Source organism: Penicillium verhagenii (assembly GCF_028828195.1).
Source record: "Penicillium verhagenii strain IBT 33310 chromosome Unknown utg000008l_segment0_segment0, whole genome shotgun sequence".
In the NCBI taxonomy this organism is placed as follows: Eukaryota; Fungi; Ascomycota; class Eurotiomycetes; order Eurotiales; family Aspergillaceae; genus Penicillium; species Penicillium verhagenii.
This window is the reverse complement of record NW_026643172.1, coordinates 2,295,304-2,321,559: the sequence shown is the minus strand read 5'-3', so window position 1 is coordinate 2,321,559 and position 26,256 is coordinate 2,295,304. Positions and strand designations below refer to the sequence as shown.

Here is a 26,256-nt window from a genome sequence, read left to right as displayed (position 1 = left end):
TCCACTTTGGAGAGTGGATTTTAATTTTTTGAGGGGGCTTCTAGAAACACCACTAATGCGACCCCTGGACATTCTCGCTTCCATGAAACGTGCGGTTTGGCATTGATCGACCTCAAGACGTAAAGATGGTCCTTTTCCAAGGTTGGTCTAGAATTTGAGGGGATAGACGGGAATCTGCACATTCCAGTGCTCTGCATGCATGTGCAGTCGAAGACTCCATAATAAGTACTTTCTTAGTGAGAACTAATCGTACATGCGCAGTAATTCAAGGAAATCGATTCTGTTCCCCGTTTCCAAGGTTTTTCTTTAATTTTGATTATTATTGATTATTGATATTATTTTATTTTTATTTTTATTTTATTTTTGTTTCGGAGTAATAATAGGCGGTTTTCTCGCCACCACCTGGGCAGCACGTTACCGGTGAATTGATCAGTGCACGAAATAGTCCATTCAATGTTTTCATGATTCGGGTCTAGTTACTACTAAATTTTCTCGGACTTTCTCCATCACCATGCCACCTTTTGAATCATGTTCAAGACTTGGTGTAATGACCAGTTTAGGCAACCAAAAAGACCGGTGAAGAGTAAGTTGAGATGTGGACGGGGATAGGATTTCCCCTGTTCTCTTGTGTCCCCTGTGTATATAAGAGGTATATGAGACCAACCAGTTGGCGATGTTGAAGAAGCCACATGCATACTACTACCTATTAGTAGTCACGTTGACAAAAGTCATCTGACCGGATAACATGTCGATCGCACGTTTTTTGAATTGATATCAGATTATTCCAACATTTGAAGATGGTTTTGAATTACTACTAGCACTTCCAACTTTATATGAAGTATTTTTCTTTTCTTCATAGTCTCCCACTTTTTTCCCCCCAAACGTATTGAAAATCAACCCGCGAATCAAGATGCAGATTCCAACGGGGTAAAAAAGCCACTAAGCAGCAAATGACCATGCAGGATTCGGGGGCGTCAAGGTTTTTTTGCTTTTCCCCTAGTAAAATCCAACTCAAACTGCTTTTATGGCGCCAGGGCCACTCTACGTCATCATCCCCCCCGGAGACCGACCATCAACTCAGAATCCACTTTTTCCCTTCCTTCATCCACTCCCAAGTCGATCCAAGCAATGGGCTGGCGGGTACTGACGCCAGTTTCCAGAGTCACTCTTGTCTGGTTCCCTCGATCCCGATCATCCCCTCTCAAATCACACCCACAACACTTCTTGGCTTGTTGTGCCTCCCCAATCAACCGTTCCCTTGGTCTGATAGGGTCTCTTCACCCATCGGGGGCTTATTCATCCTAACCTTCTACACGGCTTTTTACAGTCTGTATTTTTTTTCTTTCTATAATTCGTGCATATTCGCGTCTTTTTTTCCCCCTGTTACCAGTTCGTTTCTCGCTCCCAGTCGATTCCTCGTGACCGAATTCGCTTGCTCCCTGTCCCCCACAACCCACGATTGCTGCGAACGGACCGTTGTGGCCGAGAAATGAACGTCCTATCCCACTCCCGCGCTGTCGTCGTTGCCCAGGAGTATTGAGTATAGATTCACTTGAAGTCGTCGAAAAGAATGGGGGACGTGCATAACAGGAGGAGCTCTCCCTTCCCATCGCCATCGGAAACAGTATCGTCCCAAACCGTGCCACGACCTCCCCTCACACAGCCCCCGCGGTCACCGAATTATTCGCCCCTGGATCATGATTCTTCAGGTGGATCGAAGGATGGACCGTCTCTCGGAGCAGATGGGTTAGCGAAACAGACGGCCCGCCAACCTCGTTTTTCGCGAGGCGATTCTGCGGACCAGGTTGCCGGCCTAACACCAATTACAGAGGACACTCGATCTGTCGGCGAGCAGCAGGAGGACCAGGGCCGGAGTTCACAGACTCTGAAGGAGTTACGAAGACAGATGGAGGAATTACTGGTCTATCAACAGATGCAGCAACAACAGGCACCAGCTCAAATCTCACCCGGACAGTCAAACGAGCCTCCTAAAGAAACGACGCTTGTCCACATCATCCGCGACCGACCTTCCTGATACGATCGCCTGCCCTTCATCCAGCTCACTGGGCTCTGGGGGGACAATCAAAGCCCCCTCCCCGAACCAGAACATCGTCCAAACGCCTTGTTACCCCTTCCCCAGAGTACAAGATTCTATGAAACCCAGCTCGGAGCAAGCGGCGCGCGAGGCCCAATTTCGATTGAAACTTCCATCCGAGAAGCTAAATTCCCTAGGACCTCAATCGTCGGAGGAAAAACCCACCCCTTCACAAGACCCGTTTAAAGCACCAAACTTTTTGCCAGACCTAAATAACCCCATCCCTGAGGATCCTGACTTTGCGACCCCCAATCTGTACGATCTGACATTGCAGTTAAATGCGGACGCGGGACTGGATGGATGGTGGTCGAACCTCATTGATATCCTGCAAACAAATTACGGGGCCGAGCGGATATCACTTGCTGTCCCTGGTGATGCGACAGATCTAGAGAACGTGCCATGGGGCCAAAAAGCGATTTTCAACCAATATGGAAGTTCATCAGATGACGGCCTTACGACATTCATTCATGACGATGGACCACCGGACACCCCTATTGTAAGGACTTTGAGCAATGGGGCAAAATCGGTACCGGGAGAAGTGTCGACCACCCTCTCCAACCCGTCTGGAAAGACTCCAACTCGCCCACCATTGACTTCCCGCCACTCTTTTGCTGGGTTTGGTCATGCTAAAAAGCAGCCTTTGAACTCAGAGCCATCCCCGCAATTAGCGAAGTCCAACAGCATCAAATCGGTCAAAAAACAAGCCCGTATTGAGGAGGAGCTATCTACTGAGACTAGGCCACCTTCAGGTACTCGAGAGATCTCTCAAACCCAGGATGCTGCGAGTAACTTGATTCCCATGCGACATGCGGTTTTTCCTGTGGCAAGGCCATTGGAAGTGGAGTCAGATCCTCTCATCAAACGTACTGGTGTAGTGAAGCTTTTTGGCCGAATAGGCCCTGTCATTCTCACACGGGAATATTCAGATACCTCCTCGGTTCCTGCATACAAGAATATAGCTCGCAGCCCACTAGAGACAGTTCAAGTCACGCCAGATAATGAAGCACCTAAAGCGCACGCAACTGCTCCGCAACCAGCCCCCACCGCTTGTCTTCCAACCTTTGGGCTACGGCAGTATGATGAATATGAGCAAAACCCGCAGTCACCATGGTCTCAATCTCCTGCGCCTTCGCCAGCCCCTCGCACACATGCCGACCAAAATCCATTTTTCACCTGTCATACGGTTGATGAGGGTGCATTTGAGAAGGATCCACCTGCTCACGATTACTCCAACACACGACCATTGGAGGCTATTGGAGTGGATCACTCCAAAACTGTGATTCACATTCCCCTATTACACCGAGGTCGCTACCATCAACCTTCCTCATCAACATTAAGGTTTCCGGTCGCCGTTATCTCACTGCTATCCACAATTGTCCCTTATCCCGCCAACCTTCGTAGGTCCCTTCTGGAATTGATGCCTCATTTGACCACCTCATTCTGCTTGGCTCAACAGTATAGTCAGCTTGAGCGTCAATCGATGACCAAGGTGGAAACACCGCGTTATGGCCATATTCTAGGACTTGGTGGCACCTTCTCCGATGCGAGCAGCGAGCTGGAACTTGTTGCAGGATTAAGCGGTCATGTTAGCTATTCTGTTGGAGACGAAGGTTCTGTATCGACCAGAGCTAGTGTTGCAAGCCCCAGTGACCGCTCATCTACGAAGTTTAGCCCTGCAATCTCAAGCTTTGGGACACCTGGATTTGAATTTGGTCATCCAGGAATGGGATCAGCGGGCCTCTCCCCGGCAATCACAGGGCGCGACCTGATCGGAGACAGCTATTTCACCGCTCAGCACCCGAGGCATCCACGCGAAAATGGTACTCAACTTCGACAACGGCCGCCAAAGACGAAGATGAAACTCGCCGACTCCCCGCCTAGTTCCCCTGGAAAAGTGACTGCCAACGTTTACAGAATCGAAGAGGGCAATTTCCAAGATCCAAGCCCGGCCACCGCATCCCAATCGCAAGATATGAGGCCACCGTCACTTGTGTCCCCAACGCAAACATCGTCACGTCAGGCATCAACCCATTCGTTTTACGCTCAACTTCAACGCGAAATACCCCGTCCGTTCTCCGACACCATTGCACGATTAATGCTCGATTCGATTCCTCTTCACCTTTTCCTCGCTAGACCCCAGAGCGGTGAAATGATATGGACGAACACCAAGTTTGATGCTTATCGGAGGAGCAAACCCCAGGAACAAAGGTTGCGAGACCCTTGGCAGAATATCCACAGCAGTGAACGAGATCATGTTTCCAGTGAGTGGGAAAACGCCTTGCGAACAGGCTCTCAGTTCACGGAAAGAGTACGTGTGAGGCGATACAATGACGAGAGTGCTTATCGCTGGTTCATTTTCCGAGCAAATCCGTTGTTGTCAGGAACTGGAGAGGTCCTTTACTGGATTGGATCTTTTCTCGACATCCACGAACAGCATATTGCTGAGCTTAAAGCTACCCAGGAGAGGGAGAAGTTTGCGACCGATGCCAAATACCGGGCATTTTCGAACTCAATCCCCCAGGTCGTGTTTGAGGCAACTGAGAACAGGGGCCTGATATTTGTCAATGAGCAATGGAATTTGTACACCGGACAAGAGCTCAAGGAGGCCCTCGACCTCGGATTTGCCAAACATGTTCATCCAGATGATCTAGAGAAATGTGGCGGACTGCACTCTACCACGAAACTCGAAACAAAGAAATTCACGGAGGAAGCAAGCGGCGGAGAATCTTCGGAAATACACGGTGTTTCATCTGCATTAGACGAACTTGTGAGGCGTGGCGTTGCATCTTTGCAGAAAGATGAAAATGGACGTGTCTTTTACTCCACAGAAATTCGCCTTCGCTCCCGAGGAGGAGATTTCCGTTGGCATTTGGTACGCTTGGTTCTTGTCGAGACGAGCAGCTTTGGCAGCGAAGAAGCTTCGTGGTACGGAACTTGTACCGACATCAATGACCGCAAAAACCTGGAGCGTCAACTGAATAAGACAATGGAATCAAAAACAAAGTTCTTCAGCAACATGTCGCATGAGATCAGAACTCCACTGAACGGAATACTTGGCACCATCCCATTTATCCTTGACACACAGTTAGACAGTGATCAGAGGAGAATGCTGGATACCATTCAGAACAGCTCTACCAATCTCCGCGAACTGGTGGACAATATTTTGGATGTCTCTCGTGTCGAGGCTGGCAAAATGACGTTGGTCAGCGATTGGTTCCATGTCCGATCCATGATCGAGGACGTGATTGACACTATTGCTTCCCGAGCCATCGATAAAGGCCTCGAGATCAACTATCTAATTGCTCAAGATGTGCCCTCAATGGTTATAGGTGATCGATTCCGGATTCGTCAGATCCTCATCAACCTTGTTGGTAATGCTGTCAAATTCACTGCTCAGGGTGAAATCTACATATCCTGTAATCTCAGCCTCGACAAGTCTTCCGGCCTCAAGAATACGGAGACTTTCTTGAAATTTGATGTTGTTGATACTGGCAAAGGCTTCAGCAGAACCGATGCGGACCGTCTCATGCAACGATTTAGTCAATTGGGAGAAAATGGGTCGCAGCAAAATGCAGGAAGTGGACTCGGATTGTTTCTCTCCAAGCAACTCGTTGAAATGCATGGTGGCAGCCTAACTCCCAGCAGCTTGGAGGGCAAAGGAGCCAAGTTCTCCTTCAACGTCAAGGTCGATGCTCCTGCGCCTCCATCTCCATCTGAGAGACCCAACTTACTTCGCCAAGCCTCAACTGCCTCTAGAAGGCCAATCAAATCTAGGACAACCTCTTACGATCAATATTCACTGTCCCGACTCTCACAATCGGATCTCAAATTACCAGATCTTTCCCCCATTTCACCTGGGATCGAATCTCCCGCCTCACAGACTCATTCGCCTACTTTGAGCAACGCCGGAACGGCTTCGGACACGAAGGGCCTGAACTTGTCATCGTCAACATATACTGGTCCTCCAACTCCTGATTTTTCTACTGCACATTCGCCACCGTTAGGCATTGCCAAAACCGACGGACCTTCAAGTGCAATTCTGCCGAAATCTGGAAATTCCGTTCCTAGTCCTCCAATTCAGTTGACTCCACCACCGACTGAGGCTACAGTGTCTCTGAATGGTCCCCTCTCGATTTTCATCCTGTGCCCCCTTGACAATACGCGGCAATCTACAAAGCAACACATCCAACAGGTCGTTCCCCATGAGATCCCTTTCAATATCACTACTCTGCCTGATGTTGATGAGTGGAAGGACATGACACAATCAGGCTCTAATACGCACTGCACTCATCTCGTTCTTAACCTGCCTGCAACTGATGACATTCTGGAGGTAATCCAGCACGTGTCCGAGTCTGATCCCAAGACTGCCCCGGTGGTTGTCATCATCTCGGATTTGTATCAAAAGCGTCAGATAAGTTCAAGGGTCAAAGATTTGGCTACATCCGGAAAGAAGGTTTTCATTGTGCCAAAGCCTGTGAAACCTTCTGCTTTCTCGACAATCTTTGATCCCGAGAGCAAGCGCGAGTTGAGCAAGGATCGCAACCAGGATATGGCTCGTGAGATCAGTAACGACTTCAAGTCCGTCTCCAAGATGGTCAAGGAACAGCTGGGGAACAAGGGATATCGTATCTTACTTGTGGAAGATGACGAGACAAATCGTGATGTATGTTCCTATCTCCTTAAACTCGAATCCCAACGATGCTAACAAAATATCTAGGTCATGTTGAAGTACCTTGACAAGATTAAGCTGATGTCAGAGACTGCATCCAATGGCCAGGAGGCCATCGATATGGTCTTTACCAAAGAACCGGGCTACTTCTCGCTCATTATTGTAAGCTTAGTCCATTTTTCTTTGTGCCATAGCAAAACCGAGCTAATATTTCTCAGTGTGATATCCAAATGCCGATCAAGAACGGATACGACACTTGTCGAGATATCCGTGCCTGGGAACAGAAGAACCATTATCCTCAGATTCCGATCATGGCTCTGTCAGCCAATGCGATGAAAGAACAGATCGAGAATGCCGCACGGGCTGGCTTCAATGACTATGTCACCAAGCCCATCAGACACAACGAATTGGGCAAAATGATGATGGGGCTTCTGAACAGTCATCAGCCCCTTCTACTTCTTCGAGATCGTTTGCAGCCCGGCAACCCGCAAACCACCATTCGCCGGTAGTGAAGACGCATCTCGAATATTATTATCTACCACCACCACCACCACCACCACCACCACCAGGCGGCCATTCTGTCCCATCTAGTGAACAGACAGGGATCAACATTACATTTATTTCACTGATACTACTAGTATCTCCTCGATTGTTTGCTTTTCAAGCCATCCATCTGCGCCTTTTTTCAACGATCGAGCGCGTTTAGGGTTTTTGATTTACGGTTCATGGTGCAATTGGTCATCTATTTTATCTATTTTTTTTCTCTCTTCTCTCACGGAATACGGAGGAGGGGTGTGGGGGTTTCAGGGTTTCAGGGTCAAGGTCATATCCCGGCGCATGTGCATTTTTTTGGTGTGCTCGTTACAACAACCCGGTTCCCCATTGCATTGCACCACCTCTTTACGAATTCCCCGAAGAACCAAGTATCGCATCTACTTGCATTGGGCATTGCGCCACTGTTGCCATCTTCCCAGCTTACGGCATTTCATTCTCATTCTTATCGGACGGCCGAATTCTGTGTATTATTGATTTCTTCTTTTCTTTCGCATCAATGTCCTGTCGGTGTGGAGGGGTTGGTTTGCTTTGGCCATTTTGAGACCGAAATCATGGTGTTACTGTTTGAGATGGGTTGTTATACTTTTTCGATTTTTTTTTATTCCTGTCTACTGAGCTTTTTCCCCCATCATTTTCCCCCCAGCGATCAGTCATGACGTGCTGGTTTCTTCGCTTCTTTTTGATTACCTGTGATACCAGATTACGAGCGCATAACGACAGCTGTGGACTGAAATGTCAATAATAATTCACCTCGGTACCTTTTTAACTTTCTGATCTCATGGTATGACTCGCAGTAACTGGGGCCGGGATCGATCCGTAAGGTCATTAGGTACTTTGAAGTCTAGGGCTTCGCCTGGGCGGTGCCGCAGCCTTCATTTGAATGTTGGAAATCATTCAAACAAATGTTCAAATGTTGATTATTCAATTTCCAATGTTCAAATGTTCAAACGAAAACTTCCAAGCAAGTTTGGGACCTCGTATGTAGAATCGGAGATGTCGAGCACTTGAGGAACAGGGATCCATGGATTGTACATGTATATACTTGAAGTGCGGGTACTCTTAAAATCCACAGGCGGATGTTGTGCACACCACAGCACTTGAAATGAAGACCCTAGTGCATGCGAGAATTAATATTAAAAACCTACGCCGGCTTTGAAAAGTTTGATAAAATTGAGATGTATCTAACAGTAACATTAGCTAGTCCATGTAGTTAATTTCCATGCACATGTGGACTGCAAACTTTCCAGCGACGGAAGCCTAGTGATACCCGATACAAACCATTTGGGTATACTTTACGACATGTCAAAAGACCAACGCTGATAGGAAGCGAACAGAGTTTTGCACAGTCGCCACAGAGAAACGGAATCAAGGGGGCAAAGGTTAATCTTGGAGAATAAAGGACAAGGCATAGTAGTTGGTACTCATTCAGATGAGAATGTCTACTGAAGTACTCAAGACAAAGAACGAGCCTTGGAAGTTTCTTAGGTAATGTATTTCGTGTGCCGAGAAATCAAGAAATAAATGCTGAATCATGAATCATAGATTCTCAATTCTACTTCTTGCATGATAGAGATGTTCTGCGTTGTTAGTAAAACGCCAAAATGAAAAAAAAAGGCCGTGAGTATCCGACGGGCAAGTACTAGTACTAAGTTAGTAGATCATGCCCAACCACCCCTTGTCTCAAAACTACATCCAGACCTTTTTACACAGAGCAAGGCAGATCTGAGGAACAAGCGCAAGAGAGCGGAAAGGCAAAAATAAGTACCAGAAGAGAAAAAAAAAAGAAGAAAAAAATGGGAGACGTTCCCAAAGAGGCAAAGTGAGATGAGTTGGCGACGGCAACCGTCCAGTCATGGCGCTGCATGTGGCGGTGAAGGAAGCGTATCGTGAAAAAATAAATCCCCGCTTAACCCCACTCCCTTTGCCCGGTCTGGTTGAAATACACAGTGATCGGCTCAGTGGGCTTGGGGATTGTCCGGATAATCTGATCGAAGGTTAGAGAATGCAGCCCGAGACCAATTGGGGCAATAACGCAATAACATGGGGGGGCTTTGGAGTGAGGGGAAAGAAGGCAGGAAAATAAAGCAGGAAAGCAGACAACCGACGTGGTCGCGGTTCATGGGCTGAGCAACTGGAGGGGAATGAATCAACTAGGACAACGATGTATGTGAGTGGAGAAGGGTGCTGTCTGGAATCCCTCGGACCAAAACTCCGGGTTCGTGTGTAACGCATGCAATTTCATTAGCCTTGTTGTCATGTTGAAAAGATGCAGGTAGATATTGAACAGGGAAAAAGGGAGACTGTGGATGGTGTTGAAGCGCGTTTCTCGGGTTCTTTCGTCGCTGAAGGTTGGGACGGATTGCATAGCCCGGGTCCTTGGAGATGTCTGACCGGAGTCGCGAGAGGCTAAGAGAGGGGCGGATCAGCCGCTGATGAATGGCTAGATAGTCCAGGCTACGACGCTATGAGAAATATGGACGAGGCAGACAAAAGGCGTTCTTCTATTTCTCATGCTGTTGAAGAGCCCTGCGCACCATTTCTGTGCTGCCCGATGCCCGGGCTAAGATGAACGGGAGCAGAGATTGGGCGTAAGGTTAGTCGGTTGGTCTTCTATCCCTGCGACAAATCTTTTGATTTCCCAAAAAAGAAATAAGTGTTTTTTTTTTCCGGTTTTCCAATTTGATCCTTCGGGGAAAAGTGGGCAATTAGGATAGAAGGGACCAAAATTGAAGGAGGGTGGTGACACGGTGTAATTCGGCAGGATGCGTGTTGAACGGGGCATATTGGTACTCGTCAGGCTCCAAGGCATGCAGAGACCACGGCTTGGGTGCAGTGTACATTGTACCAGGCATTGGCATGTACTTGTAGAAGGGCATCGGAGTTTCCCAACAGAGTCCGCTGCCGTAAGGCCCTTGGGCTCTTCAATGGATTTTGAATTTTAATTTTCTGGCTGGAGCCTGGGTACCCCTATGTCAGCAAGAAATCAGGACCAATGACGAAGAGCTCTGAAGTGATTTTTTTTTTCTCTTATCGAATTGCGTTACCGACGAGCTGCAGATGTGGTCTTTTTCCGCATGGCCCGAGACTAAGCAAGTCATCGAACGTGTGCATAGAGAGTGGGGAGATTCTCCTCTTCCCACGGCGTCTAGAGCGCTTGTCCCGTGCTCCATTGATCACTGTTCCCTGCTCTTCTAGCCACTTGTGGGCTGGTGCAGAGAAATCTGGTGACTCCCGGGAGGAATAGCCGCATCGAGGCGAGCAAAGAAGCAAGCAGGGATTGGCCTGTCGAGACAATACCTGTCTATTGCCCTTTGAGTTTTTGTGACTGGAATGGATCACACACAAGTCACACATTCGTTCATTTGAACTTGGCTGATCCCGATGTGACTCTGGCGCATATAGTTTCTGCGCCTGAAGACATGGGGGCCATCGTCTCGGCGGGTTGGGATCTTTGTAAGTGCCGGTTTTCTCCACGGTTCGTTCGGGCCATGCAGTGGTGTCCAACATATGGATCTTCATTCCGTGTGACCTCGCCATGGTTTTCATACCTTAAGTGTCCTGCTTTTTGAGTTTTGGGTTGCTAAAATTCCAGATGATGTCAGGCCGTGAGACCTGCTTTCATTTTATTTTCTGACTGCAGCTGGAGGGGGGGATAGGTTTCCGAAGCCCGCGGCTCCTGAATGTGTCCAAAATCTGGCAGGAAAGTTGATTCCTTTCCAACAGTTTTGATCATCACGCGGACATCACGCGGACACTGAGACCATTGCTAAGACACTAGCACATAATTAATATTCAAACTGGACTGGGAGCACCCTAGGCTTGGGGCGAAAGTGCTATGTCATACCGGGTCTTGTAGTTTGCAGCGTGTTTCGGCCGCCTCTCCACGAGCGAATCAACCTCGAGCCTTCAGTCGACTATCCGCCTCCCAGCCACCTTATTTCGAGAACAAAAAGCCATTGAGGAGGGGTAAAATGATAAGAGAATGAAAATTGAGCCAAAAAGAAGTGGGGGAAAAATCGAAGGAGGGAAAAAAGGGAAAAAAGACAGAGAAGGGGAGAACCGGGAAGGAGCTCTTTTTATACTTCTATCCTCCACTCCTACCTCATGACCAAAGACCCTTCCTGCTCCACCCATAGCCCAATTTTTCCCTCATTTTTCTGGAGCATTTTGAGTGTCTTCGCTCGGGCCCAATGGCAATCACATCATTCGGGGGACTACGTAGACCTAGTACGACCATCCTGGGAAAAAAAACCGCCACGGGAGAGCGGAAACCTTGGATGGAAATAGCGCCCCGGCCCAGACACACTCGATTCCCACTCGGAGCGGGGTCAGGGCGGTCCAAGAGACGAATCGGCGGGCAGATACGGAGAAGGAGGTGCAGCCGAAGGCCGGAGATTGGAAGATACACAGGAGGGGTGTGAGTCCAGCTCTTCCAATGGTCCAATGGTTCCCATCCGGGGCCCTCCTATCCTTGCCCATTCCTCTTTGCCTCGTCACGACGAGGCACCCCCGCCGGAAGGAAGACTGTCCGTCGAAGTCTATAAAATCCCTCGCTTGGTCAGGTAGTCCTAGTATTCCTTCTTCTTCCTCTTTCATCCCTTCCAACTGCCTCAATTGCAACAGCCCTAAATCTCATTGATCCACTTTGATATTGCTTCAACATACTTCATCAAGAAGTATATCATCTTCCTACACATCACTATCTTGACCTCACCACACTTGGTATTTATTCAATTTACCTGTCAAGGTTCTCATCAACATTCAAAGAATCATGGCTGCCCACCGTCAGTACTACCAGCCCTCCGCAGTCCCCATGGGCATGCCCTCCAAGGCACCAGCACCAGCCAGCATGTACCCTGTCTCCAGGGTTCCCGGCTCGCCAACAGATTACTCCGATGCGAGCACCACTGCTGGCAGCCGCACTTCTGGCGGCATGACCTTTAGCTCCGCCGGCGGAGACTACGACTCGAGCTCAGCCTCGTACTCAGGCGTTGATGTTGTCGACGTTCTCAGCGATCACATGTACAACGCTTTCGACCCAACACCGCTGGACAAGAGCCTGGCAAGCCAAGCACAAACGTGAGTTGACCCACTTCACGGAAACGCAAAGCTCCACTTCCTTCCGCTTGAAACAACGGCGCGCCTTCGCAAACGCGAAAGAGAGCGACAGCCAGAATTGCAACTTTCCTCGTGCGTCAAAATTGAATTTGGATTTGAAGCTAACGAGAAGCATAAAATTAGCTCCGGTCAGCTGCATGCAAAGCAACAGGAGCTCCTTGAGCTGCAAGCCATGGCGCAGCGCCGCATGAAGGGCCTGCGAGCAAACTTCAATGAAGGACTCAAAACTGCACGAGAGACGAAGCGGGACCTCGAGTGGACCCAAAAGCGTGTCAGGTAAGAAAAAAAGACAGAAGAAAAAAAAACATACACTTTACCGCTGGGAAGGGAATGCGCAGGACGCAAAACCCCACCCCAGACACCCCCTGGCATGGAATGGACGTTGTCGAGATTTCCGCCCCGCTCCGCGCGTGACACGGTAATCGAGATAGTCTCCGCTCCGCTCAGATCTTGGCACGTGCGCCAGGAGATCGACGGGGTGGCGTCCAGATTAGCACCGCATACGGTTCCTGCAGTTCCCCTTGATTCCCGTGTTCCAGAAGTGCTGACGAATCCTCTTTTCTGCGAATAGCGCCCTCAAGTCTAAGGCCGAGAAGGCCCACCCGGACGAATACCGTCGGGCATCGAAGAAATACACCTACAGCGACTACTGATTCGGTGGCTAGACCCGCTGCTGGGACAACTTTGTTTCTACTGCTTATTCTAACGACTATTATGATGAATTCGGACAAAATCGGGACTTGGGACTTTGGACTTTTGGGATGGTATAACTCGGGACGGGTTATTTTGCTTTTTTTGGGAAGGTTGGCGTGATTTCTACGCGTGTATAGCCTTGGTATTTCCTTGTGTGTGTGAATAGCCTCTAGTTACGCGTCTGCTTTCTATACAGGTATGCTTTTCTTGAATCGTACACTGTTTTTACCGTAAAACTATTCTGGTTAAGGCTTCCTAGCCATTTAATGGCTAGAAAAGTAGGATGTAGTGTATTTCGGTAAGAGAGACTGGTCGTGGAATCAGCACTACATGTAGTGAGCCCTAGGTAAGAGCGTGATGCCCGAACCGGGGGCTGGCTATAGGCTGTATGGTGTGTTCATGTATCCACTCTGGTGGTTAGAATTGGTAGATGTCAAGCCCTGGAACCTAATAGGGCTTTTAACCCCGTTAGGGCTTTCACTCCTTGCATGCATATGTGCACTAGTACTCAAGAGTCAAGACACAGAGAGAGAAAGTGCGTATGGAGAGAAAGAAATAGCTGCCGGATTTTTTAGGACCCGCACCTAGACTTCCACACAGGAACATGTTCCGAGGTCTATGAAAGAAAGTAGTATGATACTGGAAGAATTTCATGGTCTGAAATGTCTGATTTTGAAAGCACCGATGATGTTCCCCCAGTCTATTCAAACTACTACTCGATATTCCACATGAATGGCGGACAACGGACTGTCCGATTCCTGATTGTCTACAGTCCTTGGAGAATATCAATTTGGTCTAGTAAAGCATCTACTGCATACTTGAAAGCCTTTTAAGGAGATATAACAGGCCAGGCAAATAAAGACTACTAGTTATCATTTAAATGTTGATTACATGGCTTTTTCATAAACCATTTTCTAGTATAGTATACGATCTAGGCGAATGACTGCTCCTCAATGGCCCGGTTAATAACACGTACAAATCGGCCAACCTTATCAGCATCCTGCTTAGCAGTTTCGATACCGAGGAGCACCTTCTTAATTCCCACGCTCACGCGGCCGTCATCTGCTAGACCTCCGATGTTTTCCAAAGCGCGAGCGATTTCCTGGGCGTCAAAGGCGCCGGACTGCTCCATGACATAGCGCAGCTCGCCGAAAGACTGCACATTGGGAACCATGATATCCGAGTTGAAAGAGTTGTACACGTCAAGCTGCTTCATCAGAGCACGCTCGGTGGTAGTAGCTAGAACCAATAGACGGCGTCCATGGGTAGGCTGCTTCCGGAGGAAGACCATGAGGGCCTGCAGAACGCTGTTGCTGAAGCGGGGACCGATGGGTACCCAGTCAATGATACGTTCGATGTTATCAATGACAACAATGCTGGTGTTGGATTTGTAGGCACTGTCAAAGATTCGGCTAATATGCTGGATCTTAGCGGGTTCGCTGAAACCAACCATGTCCTCTGGGCTGATGAGCTTGATGAAGGGGAAGCCGGAGTCAATGGCGATGCGTGCCGCGAGTGCCGTTTTACCACTGCCAGGGGGGCCATGAAGCAGGACAGAGAATAGAGGAGTGGCCTCCGCCTGGCCAACTTGCTTGACGAATAGCTCGCCTTCTCGCATGATCTCGTTGATGGTCTCTGAGTAGTGGATAACGCCATATTGAATGCGACTGGAAAGTTCTTCCTCGGAGACACCGAAGGCAGGTTTTACTTCGGTCAGGGCATGGTGGAAGTCAGATTGGTTAACCTTCATGTTGATGACATCGTCATTGATGCTGGCCATGGTACCGACTTTGACATGGCGAGAGAAAGCAAATGACGAGGCCGACTTGACCAAACCAGCAATCTCGGCACCAGAAAAGTTCTTAGTGACGGATGCAAGCTCTGGCAAATTAACGTCTGTATCGAGGACATTGTTGTTGCGCATCTTCTCTGTATGAATCTTGAGGATTTGGCTTCGACCGTGCTCGTCGGGAAGGGAGATCTCGATGTGCACCTCCAAACGACCAGGACGGAGCAATGCTTCATCAATCATATCCATTCGGTTGGTCATACCGATCAACAAAATGTTGTTAAGCTGGTCAACACCGTCCAGCTTAGACAAAAGCTGGTTGACAACACTGTCACCGACACCAGTACCGCCGCCTGCGCCGCTACCACGTTGCTTGCAAACAGCATCCAACTCATCAAAGATAATGATATGAAGGCCACTTTCATCGCCCTTCTCCTTGTATTCCTTCTCGGCATCCGCAAACATCTTTCGAATATTCTCCTCGGACTGACCAACATATTTATTCAAAACCTCGGGTCCGTTGATGATCTTCGGCTCTCGGGCATTAAGCATTTTTCCGATCTGGCGGGCAATCAAAGTTTTACCAGTACCCGGGGGTCCGTAAAGAAGAAGACCCTTGACGTGTTGAATACCCAGCTTCTCAACCAGGCCGGGAGGGAAGATACGAGAAGCAAAAGCACGACGGAAAATGGTGCTGAACTCGGAATCCAGACCACCAATTCCCATATCTTCAAACTTGAAGCCGGGTTGAATAATCGAGTTGGCAGCGGGGCGTCGGTTGGAAGCCTTGACATTGATACCTGTGGCAGAGTCCTTGTAGAAATTAAGCTGCGTATGCCGCGTGATGATTCCGCGGGCTGCCGGGTCTGTCTCAACTTCGCCAGCATTGGAGTCGGATTTCTCCGATGTCAAATCGACTCGCTGAACAGTCTTGACCTGCAACAAAAGTGGGATACTCCTGTGGTCCATCAAGACCCGCTGGCCTGGAGCAAACAGTTGGTTTTCGAAATTCTGTGGAAATTCAGTAAAAGTCCCAAAATATTTACAGTCAGAATTGACATACCTTGATCACAGCGTTTGCTAGCTCATCTTGATCGTATGGTGCTTCTACTCGTTTCTTGACCGATGCAAAGCTGACCTCAATGTCCGCAGATCCGAGATAAGCCTGACCACCCTGGCTAAATGGATCATACAGCTGCACTTTGATAGCATCTCTCAACCCGATATTCGCCCATGTCCGCTGAGGGTCCGACATGCTCATGAGTCCAGGCGGGAAGCCATCCAGAGGACGGGCGGAGAAGACGAAAACGTCATTGATGAGTAGGAGCACATCGGTGCCGTCGCGACTGGGAGGAATGTCTTGGGGCGAAACAGCGACACTATGCGACATTAGTTCCAGAAACTAATTACATATCACAGAGTGTATGATTGACATACAGGTTACCGAAAGTGTAGTTGTCGTTTGGACTCTTGCTGGGGTGGAGAGTCCAAGTCCGTCCGCCTGCAGACGGCATGCGCCCAGGCATCGGTTGTGGCGGTCTGCCCATGTTTTGTGCTGGAGGTGATCCGTATCCACTTGATAGGAAGTTTGCGTCAGTCATGGGCACATCGCCGTCAGAGATATGCCCCGTGGGCATGGGGACGTGGCCGTAATCATACCGTGGAGGCCCTTGGTTGGGATTCGAGTAACCCTGTGGCGACGGGCGTGGCGGCTCCTGTCGAGACGCGAAGGGGTTTGGGACAGTAGGCATATCTTTCCGATTGAACATATTGGATCGTGTGAGATCTGGAAAGTTGGAAAGGTGTATGGGTTAGGTGTGCTGAGGAAGAAAGCTTGGCAGTGACGCCACTGTGTCTTTAACAACAGGCAGCGAGATATGTGGGACCTCGGTTCGGCAAGCTTGGTTCAAGTCTAAGAGTGTCAGAATGGCCTGCAGATCTACAGGCGTAATGAATGAAATTAAGAAAAGGTGGGGAAGTTGAAGTAGGAAGTTCATGAGCTGGGAGTGTCGCCCCGACGGCCTCAATAGCGTCAGGCCGCAGGCGGTGGGGGCCTTATCGATAAGAGTAGCGGCTCCTACTCTGTACTAGAGCTCTCTCTCTCTCTCTCTCTCTCTCTCAGGTAACACTACAGAGTACTAGTACACTTGGTGTATTCATCACCACGATGCCGCTGTAAGTCATCTTTTGTTTCTAGCTCTTTTTCTGATCTTAACTCACATAATATAGGCATCTCCTGGGGAAAAAGTCATGGAACGTTTACAACCCCGAGAATGTCGCCCGTGTCAAACGAGACGAGGCTCAAGCGAAGGCCCTCGAGGAGGAGGATGAGCGTCGCATGCAGGAAGTGGATGCCGAGCGGCGAATTCGAATATTGCGCGGAGAAAGAGTGCCAACACCTCCTCCACCGCCCCCCGCGCGCCTTCCATCGGAGGCTTCCACTCGACGAGATCGAACATTAACTGATGATGCTGGAAGGTCCCGCAAAAGAAGGCGCGTTGCCGGAGAGGACGATACTGATAGAGACATACGATTCGCCAGAGAAGATGCAGAGCAAGCTAGTATCAAACGGGAAGAATTAACAACCGCGGCCCTTAAGAAAAACAAGTCAGAAGCCCCCATTCTAGACCGCGACGGTCATATCAACCTCTTCCCTACAGAAGGGGACAACAAGAAGCCGGAGAAAAACAAAGAAGCCGAAGCGGAGGCACAGAAAGAAAAGCGGAGCTACGAAGATCAATACACCATGCGCTTCTCCAATGCGGCAGGCTTCAAACAGTCAATCGGTCAAAAACCTTGGTATTCATCTTCAACAGAAGCAGTGGAAGCCCCAGACCTGACCTCAAAGAATGTTTGGGGCAATGAAGATCCCATGCGTAAAGAACGAGCAAAAGCCAGGATGGATGCCAATGATCCTCTTGCGATTATGAAACGCGGTGTTCGGCAGTTGAAAGCGACGGAGCAAGAGCGTAAACGGTGGAATGAAGAGAAGAGAAGGGAGCTTGAAGCACTCAGATCCGAGCAAGGAAGTCGAGATCGCCGGAGCCATCAGCGACGAAAGCGATCAAGGTCCGTTGATAGCCTTGAGGGGTTTAAACTCGACTCGCCAGCTGCCAAAGACCAAGATGAATCCCACCGAACTTCGCAGCGGAGCCATCGTCGCCCCCATCACCACCGAGAACGGAGTCGCGATAGACACCGGGATAGTTCATCTCGCCGGTCCCATCACTCTTCGGGTCGTACTCATCGCCGGCGCGATGAAACCAAGGGAACCCATCGCTCCTAGGCACCGGAGAAAGAATCGACCAGAATCACCGATGTTCCTTCCCATGATTTTATGATTATGATTACTACGAATAGAGTCCTCACATAGCGTTAAATATTGCAAGATTTCAATACATTTTATGGGGTATATAGGCATACAGGCCTTTTTGCATGTATATCTAGTAATCTATGTGTTCTTTTGATAAAAAAATGACACTGACACCCGAAGTCGAAAAGGATGAAGGACTCCGAATGATACCACCCCAGCTTCCCCTGGGAAAGCAGCTCAACATGAACGCAAATAATCAGAAACTGAAAACCCAAAATAAACAGCTACAGACCACCTATTGGAGCGACCAGTTCTGAGAACCGTGGGTGTTCTCGCCTCCTTGCCACTCAATGCTGATGTTTAGGCCTCGGGACCCCTCCTGGTCCCTCTTTTGGTAGCCAATCTTGCCAGAAATGACTTGGCCCTTCTTGAGAGGTTTAGGCATGTGGTTGCCGTGATCGATCAGTGGAATGGTTTGCTGCCAGTGGGTCTCAGTTCCCTGTGGTCCAGTGGTGAAGCCAACATATCCTTGCTTCTGCATATCGGCGGGAGTAGCATTCTCGGGAATGGGAGTGTCGCGCGAAGGCATGAAGAAAATGTCAAACCAGATAGCCCAACCATCAAGGGCATCGATATCCTGGTTCAGGGTGACCTGGAAATCCTTCAAGAAGCTCAACTCATCAACAGTGATGGTGTGCAGGGGAAGTGGCAAGAAGATTGTTGAGTCTGCGGCGAGTGTCTCTGATGGAATGTTACGGACAAGAGCCTCGTCGTAGATTTTCAACAACATGCTGGTCATTTTGAAGCCATAGACATCCTCCCAGAAAGAGATATGCGAAGCCATGAAATCAGGGTCCGCGTAAGGTGCGATCCGAAGAGTCGCGTGGGAGGGCACCATCAAACCATCAGGAGCAAGGTAGCGGTCGCGAGCATAAATGACAGAGTCAAACATGCACTCAAAGAGCAGGGCATAACCCATCCATTCCGAAATGATGATGTCGACCTTGTCAACGGGCAAGGTGACCTCCTCAATCTTTCCGCGTACCAGACTATTATCAATCGTTAGCAGGATATCGCATCAAAGTATCTTGGAGGGGCAAGTCATACGTAATAACATCTCCAAACTCATTGTCGAAAACAATCTCCTTGGCACGGTCGATGATGTTGGAGTTGTCAACGGAGATGACTTTCTTTGCGCCGGCCTTAGCACAGAACATGGACAGAATACCAGTTCCACAGCCAACATCCAGGACAACCTTGTCCTTGAAAAGGTTCTTGTTCTCGTAAACGAAGTCACGGTAGGCATCGGTACGGATGGCATCCTTCAACATGGACTCGTGGATTCCTTAGATATCAAATAGGCAACTAGTCAGCAAGGGAAGGTTTAGTAGAAAAGTGTAGCTTTTGCATACCGTTATAAGCGTAAGAGGCGAAGTAATCTTCATCAATCTCCTGAGCTTTGTTGGAGCCGGAGGCCTTGGGTGTCTTCGAGTCAAGCTTCTCGTCTTCCTTTGACAATTGATCATCCATTGACTGCTGGACTGCAAGTCTGTACTCGGAGAACTGATTCTGCAGTCTCTCCAGATCCTCTTGAAGCTCCAGAACTCGTCGCTCCGCATCACTTCCAGTGGCTGCCTCCTGACCCTGTTCCTCGGTGATATCATCCAGGCTGTACAGGAGCGCATCGTCCTCCATAACCGGCTTCAAGTAGACATCGTCGTCAAACTTCGACTTCGACTCGACATTGGGGGTCTTGTTTCCGGCCTTGACTTCGGAACGAATGTAGTTAACCAGCTTGATAGTCTCAATGAAATCCAGCCCTATGAAATTCCTTTTGGTTAGTCTGGTGCTTTATCCACCAAGCCGGCTCTTCAAAGACATACCGAGGTCCTTCTGGATCTTCAACAGATCGAATTGATGCTTCTCCTTGCATGCACTCAGCATAGAGCGTGCGTCGGGGAAGACCTCATCGGAAAACAGATCCACGACAGGCTGAGTCTCGTCATCAGCCTCGAGGTCTTCCCAACCCTCCTCATTGCTAGAGTCTGATTCGTCGGACACCGAGCGTGAATCGGCGCGAACATCGTCGACAGGCGCTTCTGCGACACGGCTAGTGGATGCCATGGTTATATTGGAGTCTAAATGTAAGATAATTTTGAAACCAATGGATGTATTAAAAAACAAGTCGAATCATGGAGGGGCAGAGATCGAACTGATAAAAAAAAATCGTTATCGTGATGCTGCCTGAGGCCAACAAACGGTTGCCCCGCCCTGTTTGTTTATTGCGGAACCAGAGATGTGATCAGTCCGGCGCATCGGTTCTCACCCTTCTTTCCCTCAAACCATTTCACTATTTCCAGGCCATGGCTTTCTTTTTTAATCGTGGCCGGTCAAGGCAACCCGCTGATGTTGCTCGTTCTACCAAGGAATTGCTTCTTAGGGTCCAGGAGACTCCTAACGTGCCGAAGGTTTGATCCCCGACGCCATCCGCCTATACAAAGCTGACGCAGTACCAGGCCGAAGAAGACCTTGCAAAGCAACTCAGTCATATGAAGATTATTGTTCAAGGGACACAAGGTAAGTCAATTGCCCACTAGCCAATGCTGTGCTCGATGCAGTCCTGCAATAAACGACTGACTATTGCTTTGATTCTAGAGATCAACACCTCACCGGACCAAGTCCACGCGCTTGTTCAAGCAACACTGCAAGAAGACCTCCTCTACGACCTATCACGAACAATCCACTTGCTTCCATTTGAAGCAAGAAAAGACACGCAGACAATTTTCTCCCATATTCTACGTTTCCGACCTAGTAATTACGCGCCTGACAAAGACCCTCCTGTCATCTCGTACATTGTTCATCATCGACCAGAGATTCTTGTTGAGCTATGTCGTGGGTACTCTGAGAGCCAAAGTGCCATGCCGTGTGGTGTGATCTTAAGGGAAGCGCTGAAATTTGACGTGGTTGCTGCGGTGGTTCTGTATGATCAGTCCAAGCCAGGGGAGGCAGCCGTGCGACTCGGCGATCTCAAGCCGAATTTACCACAGAAGGGTGACGGGGTATTTTGGAACTTTTTCGATTGGATTGATAAAAGCAATTTCGAAGTGAGCGCAGATGCTTTTACGACTTTCCGGGTAAGTACATGATTGCAAAGTGAACCGAAGCACTTACATGGATGCTAACCGTTTTTTGTAGGAAGTTTTAACCAGACATAAAAATCTGGTGACGACATATTTGTCCACCAACTATGACTTGTTCTTTGGCCAATTCAATGACGTTCTTATCCAGTCAGACTCTTATGTGACGAAGCGACAAAGCATCAAGCTTCTTGGCGAGATTTTGCTGGACCGTGCGAATTACAATGTCATGATGGCCTATGTGGAGAGTGGGGAGAATCTCAAGCTATGTATGAAGCTTTTGCGGGACGATCGCAAGATGGTCCAATATGAAGGGTTCCACGTTTTCAAGGTATGATCCCCTGGTCTTTATGGTGATACATTTACTGAGAAAACCCAGGTGTTTGTTGCCAATCCCAACAAATCAATAGCCGTCCAACGAATTCTGATCAATAACCGAGACCGATTATTGCGATTCCTTCCTAAATTCCTCGAGGACCGCACAGACGACGATCAGTTCACCGATGAGAAGAGTTTCTTGGTGCGACAGATCGAACTTTTGCCCAAGGAGCCTGTCGAGCGGAGTAGACCAGCTCGGGAGACCCAGTCTGGAGTCAACACCGCTGTGGCTTGAGAACTCCACCAGTGGGCCACTGGATGGCTATGACCTTTTGTTCCATTTTCCCCTTATTCCTCATCTTTTTCCCTTTTTCTTTTCTTCATCTTCTATTTCTGCTTTGTCGTTTTCTTCTTCTCTTTTTTCTATGATAGTTATTGACGCCCCCCCTTTTTTTCTTCACCCCATTGCATTGGCAAGCTGATGGGCTGCTGGATTTACAGCCTCGGCTTCCGGGAGTTTCACGCGTTGTCCCTTTTGTGTACATGATCCAAAATCCTCACAAAATTGAAAGTTTCTTTTTTCTTTTTTCTTCTTTTGTATTTGGGACCTGCATGTTCAAGATTAGGACTAGTCATGTTGTTAGCGTGCAAGAAGCTGTAAAGTGTATATTGAGGATCTGCCTTTCTAGATTAATTCCCATTTCTTCCAAACTTCTGTGGATTCCAATCAATTCCTTCCATGAAAGCAAAACCTTGGAAGCAATAAGTCCAGACTCTTCAATGACACCATGGTTGTGTTCTAATCTAAGCACCACTAGCGTGCTCCACTCTCTCCTTGTCGTCGTCTTGCGGCCCACTGCTCGCGCGGCCAAAGGTGGGATGAGGAGGTGCCCCCCCCTGATACCTTTTTTAGGTGTATTTGCAAATGTTGTTATAGAACTCACATTTTTTCCTTTGGTAAATTTCATGGAATTGTGGAATGACGGAAGAAAAAAAAACTTGGAAAAAAGCGAGGAAATACCTTAGAAAATCAACGCCAAGAAGAAACAAGGTCGACTCCACCCTCTCCGTCTTTTTCTCCTGGTCGATTTTAATAATTTCCAGACCCTGACGAGAGAAAAATGGTGATGTGAAATCTGTCGCTAAGAGATTTCATTCCTTGCTACATATTTTAAAAATCCCCTTACACTCGTGCGAGTCATGCCGGGATGATGGTGGAGCTCCAGGCATCGTTATCCCCCGTTGGATCGGAGTCGCAATCGACCCTTCAAGCTACGCCCTATGAAACCACGGTCGCCGATGAACGCCCTGTCGCGATTAGATCTATTTCACTACCGGCCCCCACAGACACAATGCCGAATTCCAATGGCCGCTCCCTCAGCGCCAGTGACGCCTCACGAGGCCCCTACCGTCCCTCCTCCGCACGCGCATCCCCCAAAAGTTCAAACCAAGCCTTGTCGCCAAATTCAGAAGGCTCAACAAGACGATCAATGGACGAAAGGTTCAGCAGGAAAACTCCGTCCTTGCGCAGTGTCCCAAGCATCGTCGTAAACGATCCAAATGATCGCCCGGTTTCGCGACCAGGGTCCCGTCCAGGGTCCAGATGGTCGGAGCGCAAGTGGGGTGGATTGAAGAAAAGATCAAGTGACTTGGAGGAGAAGATGAGCAGGGAAGAGCTACCACCGGTGCCACAGATCGACTCGGCATTCAGCGGTATTAGCATGGACATCCCAACGTCCTCCCTAGAAGGACTGGATAAGCCCATGAAGTTCTCCAACCGTGGTAGCTTGATTAGGGACAAGCGGCCGATTTTGAAAGCACGGGATCAGCAACAAGAGCGTCGGTCGCAGCAAATCCCAGAGGACCAGACATTCGATTTTCAGTCAGATACGGCGTCTATTCAGCAATCTATACCAGCTGATTCAGCGCCAACTAGCAAGGCGCCAAGTATAGTGGCCTCTTCGACGGGCCAAGATGCTGTGACGGACGATATCCCCGAGGCGAAACCACGTCCTTTCAAACCAGAAGGACATCTCAATCCAAGGAAAACAAGCCTTCAAAGTAGGGCCATCTCCGCGGACGAGGACATGCTATCCCGTCGAGTGCGACTTATGTATGAGAAGGGCGATGATAGCGTGACCGATAAAGACGTCGCAAACGCAATAGCATCGGAGCACGGTGTTCTCTGGGAGGAGCCGACACCGGATCTCGAGACTGCCTCGACGCCCGGCACTAATCTCGGTAGCCCACCAAGTTCAATCGTTAGGGCCTCTGCCGAAGTAGAGCGCAAGCGAATGAAGAGAGAAACACAGGAACTTGCAGGTGGAGTTGAATATTGGCAAGATATTGGCGCAGGCCAAGTGGATCGATATGGCTTTATCCACGCTCCGGATGATAGCGAAACCCCCCATCCTATCCAGCGTGTCACAACCAGTCTTTTGCTTGCTTCTGAGACCCCGCGTCGCAAGCTCTCCATTCGCCCACCTACTGCTCGAGCTAGCACTCGATCATTCAATGGTCGGTCTCCAACCCGCAACTTGTCCCAAAGCTCCACCGCTGTGCGCCCAACCTCATCCGCAAGTGCCCACGCTGCGCCGATTCGACGGTCAACATCACGATTGCGTTCTGCAACCAATCACCTTCCGCACAACAGGGATCGAAAGTTCACTGATGAGGCGTCTTACATGCTTACTCTTCCCGCCGATGACCCCGGGGAAGGCAAAGACACACATGCCGCGCGTGCGATGCGGAAGAAAGAGTGGCAGCGCGAAGACAAGTGGACGAAGATGGCTAAACAAACGAAGAAGAGTCGTGATGGCGGTGGTATGAGATTTGAGTTCGATACGCATAGCCCGAAGCTCATCGAGCGGACATGGAAAGGAATCCCTGACCGGTGGCGTGCATCAGCTTGGTCCTCTTTCCTTGAGGCCAGTGCAAAGCGCCATAAAGATAGTCCCTCTGAGGAGGCGCTTGTAGAGGCCTTCCATGAAAGCCAATATGTCTCCTCTCCAGATGACGTGCAAATCGATATCGATGTACCTCGCACAATCAGCAGTCATATCATGTTCCGTCGGCGCTACCGTGGTGGACAACGGCTATTATTCCGCGTTCTTCATGCCATGTCATTATATTACCCTGACACCGGTTATGTACAAGGCATGGCAGCTATTGCGGCTACATTGTTAGCATACTACGATGAGGAGCATGCTTTCGTGATGCTGGCCCGTCTTTGGCGTCTGCGTGGGTTGGAAGAGTTGTACAAGTCTGGCTTTGCTGGGCTGATGGAGGCTTTGGATGACTTTGAACGCGAGTGGCTGGCCGGTGGTGAAGTGGCCACGCAACTGGTAAGAATATGCCCCAACTATTCTTTCTTTGGGGGGACGTGAGAAACGTATACTAACATTATTCCAGACCGAGGTCGGAATTCCACCAACAGCCTATGGCACCCGTTGGTATCTTACGCTCTTCAACTACTCCATTCCATTTCCTGCCCAACTTCGAGTATGGGACGTTTTCATGCTCCTTGGAGACGCCGAGGAACCCGTCGCGCCTCGACCAACCACCTCATCTGGAAAAGGTCCCAAGGCTCCCCCGCCACGCCTTGGTACATTTGGACAAGGTCTTGATGTCCTCCATGCCACATCTGCTGCCTTAATCGACGGTATGCGTGATATAATTTTGGAATCTGATTTCGAAAACACGATGAAGGTTCTTACCAGCTGGATCCCAATCAAAGACGTTGAAATCTTCATGCGTGTCGCCAAGGCTGAATATAAGGTCCACCGGCGCAAGAAAACCCACTAAGTCAATGGGTTTCTAATTATTGTTTTGTATCTCTGTTTGAGTGCCGACGCCCCCTAATCACTATCTTGACGGCCCCCTTTATACCCTAATGGTCGGGTCAAACTCCCGAGTCACTGTTGATGTCTAATACCCCTTATACCCCAACACCTTTCGTCTTGCACCACGATATGGATCATTGGAATGACCAGTGGAACACCATAATAACCCCTACACATCATAATTATTCCACTTCGTGTCCTCTGGTCACTCTTTATCCAGTCACGCTCCCTGAATTATCTCCTATCTTTCCCTGTCGAGTCCTTGTCTCCTCACCATTGTCACTTGTCCTTTGGCTTTCTAGACGATACCTATTATCACGCTCCCTATATCCCCCCCTTCCTTTCCCTCTCTCTCTTTTTTTCTGTTTCCCCTTGTGACCTTGTCGGGACCTTGTATATTTCTCTTTGTGTCACAAATAAATACCTGTTGCTTTGGTAGGTGTTGAATCCAGCCGGCCGTTGGTCACTGGTCGACATCGATATTATGAAATAAAGTGCCGCATCTGTTCAGTTGTATTAGGCCTCACTGTCGTGGCTGGCGAGAGAGCTCATGGCCACTGGTCTTCTAGATTAAAATTGATGAAGATGATTTGAGGAAACATGGACATCTATTTCCAGATGTCGTGTCCGGCCATGTAACCTTGGAAACCACGTACTACCTTTGCATGCAGTTTAGACCTTTGCATGCATGGAAGGGTCCAGTTAACTAGGAATTTCTTTTTGGTCT

The 26,256-nt window shown here is 49.0% G+C and overlaps 7 protein-coding genes across 7 annotated transcripts; 5 read left to right on the top strand and 2 right to left on the bottom strand.

Moving 5' to 3' along the window:
• Positions 1-1,570: 1,570 nt before the first annotated feature.
• Positions 1,571-7,273, top strand: pkhB (putative sensor histidine kinase/response regulator; the record flags this gene model as incomplete). The annotated part of the gene is made up of 4 exons (XM_057168239.1): positions 1,571-1,893; positions 1,940-6,758; positions 6,813-6,926; positions 6,983-7,273. The coding sequence occupies 4 exons, from the start codon at positions 1,571-1,573 to the stop codon at positions 7,271-7,273; spliced, it is 5,547 nt and encodes a 1,848-aa protein (XP_057018870.1).
• A 4,817-nt stretch (positions 7,274-12,090) lies between these two features.
• N7466_008849 (KxDL motif-containing protein) lies at positions 12,091-13,090 on the top strand (the record flags this gene model as incomplete). Its single annotated transcript, XM_057168238.1, has 3 exons — positions 12,091-12,398; positions 12,561-12,713; positions 13,009-13,090. The coding sequence occupies 3 exons, from the start codon at positions 12,091-12,093 to the stop codon at positions 13,088-13,090; spliced, it is 543 nt and encodes a 180-aa protein (XP_057018869.1).
• A 971-nt stretch (positions 13,091-14,061) lies between these two features.
• Positions 14,062-16,688, bottom strand: N7466_008848 (AAA family ATPase SEC18; the record flags this gene model as incomplete). The annotated part of the gene is made up of 3 exons (XM_057168237.1): positions 14,062-15,930; positions 15,983-16,298; positions 16,357-16,688. The coding sequence occupies 3 exons, from the start codon at positions 16,686-16,688 to the stop codon at positions 14,062-14,064; spliced, it is 2,517 nt and encodes an 838-aa protein (XP_057018868.1).
• A 398-nt stretch (positions 16,689-17,086) lies between these two features.
• Positions 17,087-18,205, top strand: N7466_008847 (uncharacterized protein; the record flags this gene model as incomplete). The annotated part of the gene is made up of 2 exons (XM_057168236.1): positions 17,087-17,094; positions 17,149-18,205. 2 exons carry the CDS (start codon positions 17,087-17,089, stop codon positions 18,203-18,205), a joined length of 1,065 nt encoding a protein of 354 aa, XP_057018867.1.
• Positions 18,206-18,527: 322 nt separating this feature from the next.
• On the bottom strand, positions 18,528-20,356 carry N7466_008846 (protein arginine methyltransferase RmtB; the record flags this gene model as incomplete). The annotated part of the gene is made up of 4 exons (XM_057168235.1): positions 18,528-19,281; positions 19,340-19,577; positions 19,645-20,052; positions 20,116-20,356. The coding sequence occupies 4 exons, from the start codon at positions 20,354-20,356 to the stop codon at positions 18,528-18,530; spliced, it is 1,641 nt and encodes a 546-aa protein (XP_057018866.1).
• A 239-nt stretch (positions 20,357-20,595) lies between these two features.
• Positions 20,596-21,982, top strand: N7466_008845 (Mo25 family protein; the record flags this gene model as incomplete). Its single annotated transcript, XM_057168234.1, has 5 exons — positions 20,596-20,700; positions 20,749-20,809; positions 20,888-21,366; positions 21,428-21,700; positions 21,749-21,982. The coding sequence occupies 5 exons, from the start codon at positions 20,596-20,598 to the stop codon at positions 21,980-21,982; spliced, it is 1,152 nt and encodes a 383-aa protein (XP_057018865.1).
• Positions 21,983-22,895: 913 nt separating this feature from the next.
• N7466_008844 (putative TBC domain protein) lies at positions 22,896-25,491 on the top strand (the record flags this gene model as incomplete). The annotated part of the gene is made up of 2 exons (XM_057168233.1): positions 22,896-25,031; positions 25,099-25,491. 2 exons carry the CDS (start codon positions 22,896-22,898, stop codon positions 25,489-25,491), a joined length of 2,529 nt encoding a protein of 842 aa, XP_057018864.1.
• Positions 25,492-26,256: the final 765 nt, after the last annotated feature.